Source organism: Archocentrus centrarchus, chromosome 14 (genome assembly GCF_007364275.1).
Source record: "Archocentrus centrarchus isolate MPI-CPG fArcCen1 chromosome 14, fArcCen1, whole genome shotgun sequence".
NCBI classification, from domain to species: domain Eukaryota; kingdom Metazoa; phylum Chordata; class Actinopteri; order Cichliformes; family Cichlidae; genus Archocentrus; species Archocentrus centrarchus.
Window position 1 is genome coordinate 27400522 of NC_044359.1, and position 10572 is coordinate 27411093.

At 40.0% G+C, this 10572-nt stretch overlaps 1 protein-coding gene across 1 annotated transcript; it reads right to left on the minus strand.

The window, feature by feature from the left end:
- Positions 1 to 53: 53 nt before the first annotated feature.
- Positions 54 to 5369, minus strand: LOC115791753 (sodium- and chloride-dependent GABA transporter ine-like). Its single transcript, XM_030745983.1, has 13 exons — positions 5223 to 5369; positions 4719 to 4853; positions 4432 to 4636; positions 3054 to 3186; positions 2834 to 2968; positions 2593 to 2696; positions 2376 to 2500; positions 1789 to 1901; positions 1554 to 1694; positions 1349 to 1448; positions 1048 to 1148; positions 798 to 965; positions 54 to 704 (listed from the first exon to the last, which is right to left on the minus strand). Exons 1-13 carry the CDS (start codon positions 5347 to 5349, stop codon positions 552 to 554), a joined length of 1740 nt encoding a protein of 579 aa, XP_030601843.1. The 5' UTR covers positions 5350 to 5369; the 3' UTR covers positions 54 to 551.
- Between the last annotated feature and the right edge of the window lie 5203 nt (positions 5370 to 10572).

Sequence of the window (10572 nt, forward strand, 5' to 3'; positions counted from 1 at the left end):
TCTGTGTACTGGCCAGTGACCTGCCAGCATTTTATCATCTTTATCATTGGTGCCATGTTGCATTTGACTCAAGCTATGAGTCAGCAATAATAATTAGATAGTGGTTTCATTGATCACTACAAAAATTATACTATAAATACTGTAAATTTTAAAAAGTGACAGTACATTTTAGAATGTAAGTACTGTACTTCTCCATGTTGGAACTCCTGTGGCCAAAAGATGGCACTCTTAGCAAAGTATCCATAAATGATGGCAGTGAAATGTGTGTGAAGTCCACTCCTTTGGCCTTTGGAGCTCTTTCACAAGGATGTGCACTGAAGGTACTCGCAGTGATCACCAATTCTAAACACTCAAAATATAGCAGAGTTTTTAAATGATCTGCATGGCAGATATGGATCACAATCATGTAAATAAATCTTGTAACATACTTCTGTTACATTTATTTGACCAGAGGTTTATGTATAATCAAAAATCTGTGATTAGGTAAAGCTTAACAGTAATCTACCACTGAATTAGGTGGCAGGTTGAACATTATGCGAAACAGCGAGGTATCAGAAGTATGTTTCAGCTGGATGTTTTTCAGGTAGATCAAAGACGGGGCTGATGACAGCTATGTCTGGATTTCCTTCTGGTCCTCCCCTCTCATAGTACGGCATTTTTGACTTTTCATTCAGCGCGTACGGTGTAAGGGACAGCTTTAACTTCTGCAGGACAAATGGAGTAGAAATGTTACCACAAAGCTTGATTACATATGAACATGTGCCTGGGTACTACCCGCAAGTGAAAATAAGCATCACCTCCACGATTGAGCCAGGCAGCACCCACAAAGTGTGAATGGCACCCAAAGGAATCCAGATGATGGAGGCCAAGGCGATGATCCAGCCGACCCCCTGAGCCCAGGGAGGGAAGACGTATTGCTCATAGCGGGCTGGTTTGAACTGAATGATGGAGAAAATCAGGATGACCTGCAAACAGGAGGAAACATTTCAGGAGGAAACGTGAATCTAAATCATATTAATGTGAGTAAAAAGATGCAGATTAACATACAGTGATGAGCACAGGAGCAACTATAAGCCAGCACAGTCTGAAGAAGATGTTTGCTTTGTTTCCGTTCATCTCCTCCAGGTTGGCTGAAAGTCGTTTCACACCTGCACACAGAGAAGTACATTGGACCAACCTTTGCTTGTCAATAAACAGCTGTGTGCATTTTATTTGCATGCTGGAAGATTACTGTTGTGATTAGAGTGAAACTCAGATACTACACGTGGCCATAAAATGCATTAAGATACTGCTGCAGAAAAGTGCTGCATCACTATAAGCGTGCAATAATGAAACACATTTTTCTCACCATAAATCCAACAGATGGCCATGACCTCAAAGAATGCCAGAAACATGATGGACACTATGGCAGTGTAATGGTCCATCAGCTGGAAAACATAGATTCCCACCTGGACAGAGGCACACTCTTTAGGACAAAAGGGAAGGGAAAGTAAATGTCCTACAGTTTGTTTCTTACTTGGTTAAAAATTAAAGGAGTGAGTTACAGTTTGTACCTGCATTACACAAGGAATTCCTAAGAGGCAGGCTACAAGACAAACTGTGAGAACAAACAATTCCTTTTTCTTGAAAATATTAACCACGTCTTTGTAGAATTGATCCATGAGACTCGTCACCATCACTTCAACCATTGCAAACTGAGGGTAAAAAACAAACAAAAACCACAAGAATTTCATACTTTAGGACTGTGTGCAAATATGAGTTCCCACTGTGACGTTCCCAGTTAAGTACCTCACTGTCCAGTCCAAGGCAAAGCAGCATAAAGAAGAACAACACTGCCCAGAGCTGAGCCACTGGCATGCTGGCAAAGGCTTGTGGGTAAACAATATAAACTAATCCTGGACCTATACACAAAGACATGCAAGATGTCAGTGTAGCACTGATGATTGAGCAAGCACCTCACTGTTCTTCTTAATCACCTATGACTGTGTATTCATGAAGGTTTTTCAATCAAGATGCAATGGAAATGCAAAATTATTGTAAAATTATTATTAATTATTGTAAAATATGAAAAAAACCAAAAAAAAAACAGCAAGGTCTTGTGTATTTGAAAGTGGCACACTAATGTTCCCAAGGTTTATGTTGCCTGGTTCAATAATCTGTAACCACATGCCAACCCTCCTTTAGCTCCAGCCCTACCCTGTGTCCCCATCTAAATATTTTCTTATCACTTATTGAAGTTACAGGAGCCTGTCCTAACCCACGTTAGGCGAGAGGGAGGGTAGACCCTCAATCACACTTAGACTATTTTAAAATAGACTCATTTACTAATTTAGACAAATCACAAACACACATTCATCACTTATTCTTTGTCTCACCATCCACAGCCAGATCACTGACAGGAATGCCCTGCAGATATGACATGTAGCCAAAGGCAGAGAAAATGACAAACCCTGCCAGGATGCTGGTTAAGGAGTTGATGATGGATATACTCAGCGTGTCCCTGTGGGGAAACACTTCATATCACTAACCAGAGATCATTATTTTCACTGCTTGGGGGCATGAGTAGATAAGAATTTGTGGTTGATAATTTACTTCAGAATGTTGTTGTTGAAGTTATTGTAGCTGGACATCGCCATGAGGGAGCCAAAACCAATCCCGATGGAGTTAAAGATCTGAGCTGCAGCGTTCACCCACACCTGAAACACAGATCACTGCTGATCAGTGCCAGCGTACATCATCGCTACCCAAGTAATGCTTACACTACTTTCCCTAGTACTGTAATAGTTAGGGTACTCCTCCAGAGTTACTATTCATCTCTCCTCTTGTTTCTTACCTCCACCGAGAGCAGCTTATCCCACACGGGCACAATGAAGAACTTTATTCCCTCGAATGCTCCAGGAAGCTGTGCATTATTGACCAGCAGGGCAATCAGAATAACATATGGGAACAGGGCAGTAAAGTACACCACCTGCACACAAACACACACACACAAACCATGAATGGTATTAACTCTGGCCCACTTTTTTTTGTCTCTCTCTCAGTTTCTCTCTCACCTTGCCTGTTGATTTCACCCCCTTAAAGATGCAAAAGTAAATGAGGATCCAGGCCAGGATGAGGATGAGGAAAAGATCCCACCGCAGCACTCCTGCATCCTCTACTCCACCAGTCTGCTCCAGCATCTTATATCTGCAAAGGTGCCGAAGGAAGCAAAGGAGATTCAGAAAAAGGACAATTACATTAACATATTAATCCTGAATGCATGTCTCAAAACTACAAATACATGGCCGCCATTCAAACACACTTTCTGTGCTGTTGTAAAGAAATAGTCACTCCAATCAGGTGACAGGAAATCATCAGACTGTGGTGTTCCACAGTTTTCTATTTTAGATCTTTGAATGTTTCAGATTCACAGTGGTTGCAGAATAGTTACAATAATTTCTCTACAAAAAGGTGATGTTGAGGACTCAGGTGGAAAATTCTACTTTCAGAGATAAAACAATTTTGAATATGGGTTTGATTTTCATGCATGTGAATAGTTTTCATATTAACAAATTGCTTCCCTCGACAAAGAGCATTACTACAGAGCACATTTGATGCACGCGCACATCATTGATTGGCCTCTGGATTCTGACTCAAATGCAGTTTTGGCACTTATCACTAAATTAGTCATAAATATCTCACAAACAGCTTGGGTAACATGTTCCACATAATTTAAAGTATTTAAGTAACTTGAATCCACCATCTGGCCCGGGCCTTTCTGTGTGGCGTTTGCATGTTCTCTCCGGGTACTCCAGTTTCCTCTCACAGTCCAAAGACATGCACTTACTGGGATTAGGTTAACTGGTGATTCTAAATTGCCCACAGGTGTGAATGAGAGTATGAATGGTTGTCTGTGTCCCTGTGTTAGTCCTGCCACAGGCTGGCGACCTGTCCAGGGTGTACCCCGCCTCTCGCCCTATAGCAGCTGGGATAGACCCTGAATTAGACAAGTGGAATTAAAAATGGATGAACATATCCACTAACTGCAGTTAAATAAGTTAATGAGTAAATCTGAAAATGCGAGGTGTTAATCTACAGTAAGTTAGGCTTTTTAGGAGAATCTTTAACTTGGCAAACCTGGAAAGCCAATTAAGGTGACATCTCTCTTAAGATTTACTGCACTTCAGTAAGATTTTCTATTTGTTTGCTTGTTTCTTATCGGCGACCTTTGAGATCGCTCACATGACTGATAGGCTGTGTTTTCAGTTACATTTTAAGTTGTCTCAAGCCTTCTTTTGTTTCACCTCTGCCATAATCCTCAAAGGTTACCTTGTGTAAGCAGTCCAGTCTCTTTTAAAGTTACAGGACTTTTGTAATGCTGCTCTAATTTAATCATTATCTTATTGGATTTTAGAATCGGGAGAAACAGTCGTGGCATCTGATAAAACACACTTGAAGAACTCTTGGCTGGCTGTGGAGGAGTGGCTGCTGTTGGTAGCGTGACTTGTACAGTTAGGCGTGTTCCAGGTGTTGTTGCAGTTTTGCCATGGTAGCGGTGCCTGGAAGGAGTTGAAGAGGTAATAGAGGGCCCAGGTGATAATGACGTTGTAGTAGATGCACATGATGAAGGAGATGGCCACCGATGCAATTCCCACTCCTGAGGTCAGACAAAATACGTGTCGAAACATATTTTTCCACTCTACATTTTTCATACTGGGCACCAAAGTTAGTCAAAGCACCTTTTAACAGTGGGCAGACAGTGGCCAGAGCATGGACAGGCCCTCTCCTTGTGTGCTGTCCTACAGTCAGCTCCATGTGAAGAAGAGGGATTCCCAGCACCACCAGCATGAACAGGTATGGCACCAGAAAGGCACCTGTCAGGAAGCAGTGATCAGTTACACTGGGAAAGGAATCCCAGACTGTGCTAGTTTTATGGCATCAATTAAACTTTAACCTTAGTACATGTGAATTATTGTCAGGGGAAGTATCAGCCCATACAAATTATTCTAATAAATGTGCATGCATAAAGCCAGAATACAGTATCCTCACACAAAATTCACACCAAAAGTCATTTTTAAAACAACCAAAAATAAATAAATATATTGCTTTAAGTCACACTCAGTGAAAAAAACATTCTGTTAACCTTTGGACCCCTTTTTTAAGACCCGTGTGTACAGGAATTACAGAGGGTGGCACATTATAGAAGGTTTGTTTGAGGATGAAACAGATGCTTGGTTTCTCACCTCCTCCACTCCTGTAGCAGAGATAGGGGAACCTCCAAACATTCCCCAGACCCACAGCGCAGCCGATGCCAGCCAGAGTGAACTCTATCTGTCTGCTCCATGTTGGTCTGGTGGGCTGTTGATCCATGTCGGTTCCTTGTGTCAACACTGTTGCTCACCCGGACCCAAACTCCATTGAAAGCTGAGTGTCTCTGGCTGATATAACCTCCCTTTTTTTTTTTTTTTTACTATCATTAATGATTAGCTTAGTAGAATCACTTCAGTATATACAGTATAAGCCCACAAAGAGGGGAAAGTTTGCTTTTGTTAACAGCTGTGTTTTGATTGCCTATAAAATCCACAGGGGTTAAAAAAAAATGCATGATTTTAATTTCAAAAGCTGATCATGTAACACAACTACTAAAAACACCTGGCCAACCAGTGTGCACGGCACTTTTTTCTAAGTACAAGTAAATCCAGCTTTTATAGAGGGATATGGAATTTCTTTATATTCTATTTAATATTTTATATTCTCTTTTAACAGGTCACCTATGACAAGTTTTTTTTTTTTTTTTTACATGTGCAAATCGCGCAGTGCATGAAACGAATGTCCAGGAATTTACATAATTTATTCTCAACAGTACGTGTGCGAACACAGATTTTAAGTGGGGTCATCGCGGCCAAGCAAACCACGTTCCTATGCTGACCTCAATGCTTCATATTCAGCACACAAAACAGTGGCGACTCTGAAAAATATGTAGTCATGAGGAAAAACAGCAGCCAAAATCACACAGTTTTCCAAAGAGCTTTCTTTCTTACACTCATGTGTCAGTTCAATATTTATTGAGTTCCTGTGTTTTCCCATTTCAAAGAAAACATTTACTCTATTTGTGTAAAGGGGAAACTATGGAATTGTACTCAGGTCAAAAGTCAAACGCGCGAAAAAACATAAATAATTTCATTTCGCGACTGAATTCATCAACCCGCGCGCGTAGAACTCGCACAGAGAAAGCATCGCACACGCGAGTATCTCACTTTGCCTTGTTTGGAGGATGGAGCTATTTGTTTCAGCACAACCTCAGATGTGACTGTACGGTCACTTTTTCATTTTGGGATCCTGTATTAACACATTGGACCCAAAATCACACAAGAAATATGAAATCCAAGTAGAATTTTTTTTTTTTTAATGTAAAAACCACAAACATGTTTAATGAACTATTTTTATAACTTAAAATACAAACGTGTGCTTATTTTTATGTAAAAAATTTCAAAGTTATATACAATTGTTTTATTAAAGCACAGTCAATGCCTCAGGCATTTTTTGTACAACTAGTTTTTGTACAGAACAATCAGACACAAATTATTTGTGCCGCTCCAAAAACAGTTCCTGTGCTCCACGGACAGAGGGCGCCATCACAGGCCTGACACTTCCAGGTGTGTTCTTGTGTTGTACAACTGGTGGCAGCTACATAAGAGTAGATTTTTCAGGTATCTGTACTTCACTTGAGTATTTATTTTTCTGACTACTTTTTACTTTTACTCCCTATAACTCCCTCCCTTTATCTATCTATCTATCTATCTATCTATCTATCTATCTATTCAATTTCAATTCAATTCAATTTTATTTATATAGCGCCAAATCACAATCTACCTACCTACAGATGGATCAATGTATGTATGGATGGATGGATGGAGATTAATGTTGATCAGGAACACAGAGAGAGAGAGAGAGATTTTTACCCTGTGTGTTCCTGATCAACTTTAATCTCATACAAATTCCTCTCAAAGCGCGGTGGGTTGTCAGTGATGTCCTTTATAGAAATCTGAATTCCTAAACTAGTGTCAGTTGATGTGTCCATCTTCCTGGCCTCAATTTTTAGCTAGACATCAAAGGATATCACCAAATAGTTACAATATAAAGAAAAATACAATCAATTATGGATGTATTGTGAGAAATGATAAAACAACGTTTTTTCAGTTCTGTGACAAGAAGCTAAAAGATGTTTTATAACTAGTATGAAATCAAATATACCAACTTTTTTCACATCTAAAAATCTAACTTTTTTCCACACAGACATCTTATATGATTCTGTTACCAATGAGCACGAGCCCACTCTAGTCTGTTCATTCTGCAAACTCATTAACAGTAACAATAACTAATCTACAATAACAGATTTTCACTGTCACTGTGAATCATGTTACCTCAGCAGAAAGTGTCTGGCATCACTACATGTTGGTGTTTAAACATGTCGATTCTAAGTATTTTCCTCTCCTAGTAGTCCACGGCCTTGTGGACATACAAAGTGCCAGAGTCAATGGAGATGATTCCCATTGGCTCCTGATCCGCTCCTTCTCCGTACAGTTCAAAGTATATTCAATATTGCAGAACAATATCCACCTACAAATGTTTGTAAGGTCAGTTTTTGAGGGTATATCAGTGATGTATTACTGATAAATTTACATAATGAAACAGGAATGTGTCATGTAACAGCGGTGTGGCAGGCAGAAAGAGGACCCCAATGCAGGACACGCCAGGCAAAGGTAAAAGGTAATTCCACTTTATTTACAGGTGCTGAACAAAAAGCCGGACTAGGCAAAATACCAGACTTAATTCAAAGGCAGACCAGGACACAGAGCAGGAGAACATACAAAGACCAGAACACGACAACAGGCACTGAAAACACTGGACTTAAATACACAGGAGGACTGTGGGAACACAGGTGATGCTGATTACCAAGACGAGACCAGGGGAAACAAAACTGAACACAGACAGAGACCAGACGACTATCAAAATAAAACAGGAAGACAGAAGGGGGAACCAAGATGCAGACTTGACACCAGGAAACACAAGGAACTAGAAAGCAAACTAAACCCCACAAACAAAAGAAACCCAGAACAGAACAGACAAAAATAAGCAAACCAAAACATGGGGTCCACAGGACCCTGGACCATGACAGAATGTGTTTCAGGAATGCAAGTGTCCAGATAGTTTATCAATGAACTGATTATTTTTGCATGTTAATGGTATTCTGTGGTAACTACATTAAAATGAAAACCAGAAAATTGAATTCATTGTTTTTTTTTTAAAAGGACAAAATGAAGATGAGGAAAGTCTTGCATGTCTTTCATGTTTCAATCATACATTTGGAACATTTCACTGCTTGTAAAAAGGTTAGTGGATTGTTTTTATTGAGTTCCATTATATTCAGAAGATGGTAAACATCTCCACAGCCAATATCATGAAAAACAGGCAGCGTTCACCAAAACACTCCATCTAGTTAAGGAACGATACAGTTCAGGGTAAAAATATATCAATTTGATTTTGATGACCTGTCCCTTTAAATTCAGAACTGGACTTTTTCTGGTTGAATTTCTCACCTTGCCCATCACACATGGGAAGGGTCCTGGATGGCCCTCCTCCATCTCAAAGGAGTTGCTCGTCTGTGACGGCTCAGCAGCTCTGAGCTTGTTGCACCTGAAAAACAATAAACCTGGAACATCCAGGTCAAAGTAGGAATGTTAGGCTATGGGCATAGGCTGAAGTTGATATGTGACCGGGGAAAAATACATTTATTAAAAATTCTCGTGTGACGAGAGAAATGAAACTTTTGATGGCTCATAACAAAACCTTAGGTTCATTCTAGGGAATGTCAGAAAACATTTTCAATAAGTTTTCAGATAATAAATGTGTGGCAACCAAAATCATTTGTGTCTGCATGGGATCTGTAAGAGATCCATCAGGGCACACAAGATTTAATCTCATAATTGGCATGCATAAAAAAGATAATGTAAAGAGTTTAAAACAAAGTAAATGGTGATATGTACAATAAGAAAAAGCAGAACATGATCCTTGTTCAGTACGTCCAGCTCAGAGTGATGACTGACGTTTTTCAGAGCAGCAAGACCCAGCTGTCTGCTTTCCCCACCCTCACGCCCAACGGGAAAAATCCACTCTGCTGTGTGTGTGTGTGAGAAGATGTTATCTTCTCACCTTTTTGGCATTTGATCCCAATAATTGAGCCAACATTATATGGTCTCAGCAAACTGAGTCTTTCAGAATCTTTCTGCGCTACACACTCCCGTCACTTCCGGTGATCAACCATTTCCAGATGTATAGTTTTTAAAAAGTTTGAAACATGGGAGACGTTCAACCTCAAAGCTTTCTGCCAGTCAGCTTTAGGAAAAAACAGTCTAACACATGCTTAATGTTATTGAAGGGTTTACTTTAAACGACTCCACGACATTTTCTTTAACCTAACCCCTTTGTTTTGCTGCCCAGAGTTAACCAAACTGTCACTGACAACTGAAAATACTAACAGGAAAAGAAACTGGAAATAAAATACCAACTAAATCTAGAACAAAATCAGTCTAACAAGTGAAAGTGCTGAGTTTGAATCGTTCACCCACTTCAGCATTCTGGACTTTGTCACTGACAACATGTGAATAACAGTAAAGATGATATTTACCAGCATTTATATCTGAGGGGTATGGTGCAATATTGTCACATTTTGACATACTGCCAGAATGTAAACTGGACATGTAATCCGGTGGGTTATGTTCTGATGTGAAACAAACTGTTCTGAAAGGGGTTAAATCTTATCTGGATCGCCGGATCAAGTTTGCGTAGAATATATTCCAGCTCTGCTCACAGTTCAGTGAAATCTGAGTAAAACCCCCTGCGAAAATGTACTTTATGAATAGGTGGTAGTTTCTGGTGTGGTGTTGCTCACTTTCTCCACTCAAAAAAAATGCAACGTCATCAAGAAGATTGAACCCAATTCTTGGATACGAAATCTCTGTTAAAGCCACTTGCCAGTCCCCCTCCAAATCCAGATGCGTAGACAGATCCACTTGAAAACTAGAGCTTGTATTATTCTTGAAAACGTTCATGCTGGAATTTGATGGTAACATAGAAACCCTCACTTGGACGAGTCATTCTGGGCTTTTACTGGGACCCACTGCCTGCTATACCTCTTTTACTCAAGTTTTTAAGGTCCTTTTCTTTAATCCAGATGATAAATTTAGGTCAGTTTCTCCAGCACAACTATCTCATCCCCCTGTTTGCGTTCAGCTAATATCTTCTCCACATGATAAAGCTGGTCTTTGCAAACCTTAAAATACCCCTCTTTAAATTTCATCTTCACCTTAACTTTCGGTGAGTATAGAAAAGAACCATACAAATTTTGAACTACGATTGCTTTAGCACCGTAGGGGTGCTGAAGCAATCGGGCACACCTTTGGAGTGTTGTCCCTGCTCTCAACGGTCTCTGTAAAGTGAGCCATGGTTGTGCCTATTGATGGTCGGATGGTTTCGAAAAGGATGTGTGGTGAAGATGTGCAGCTCTGTTTACTTTTGTATTTTTCTTACAAA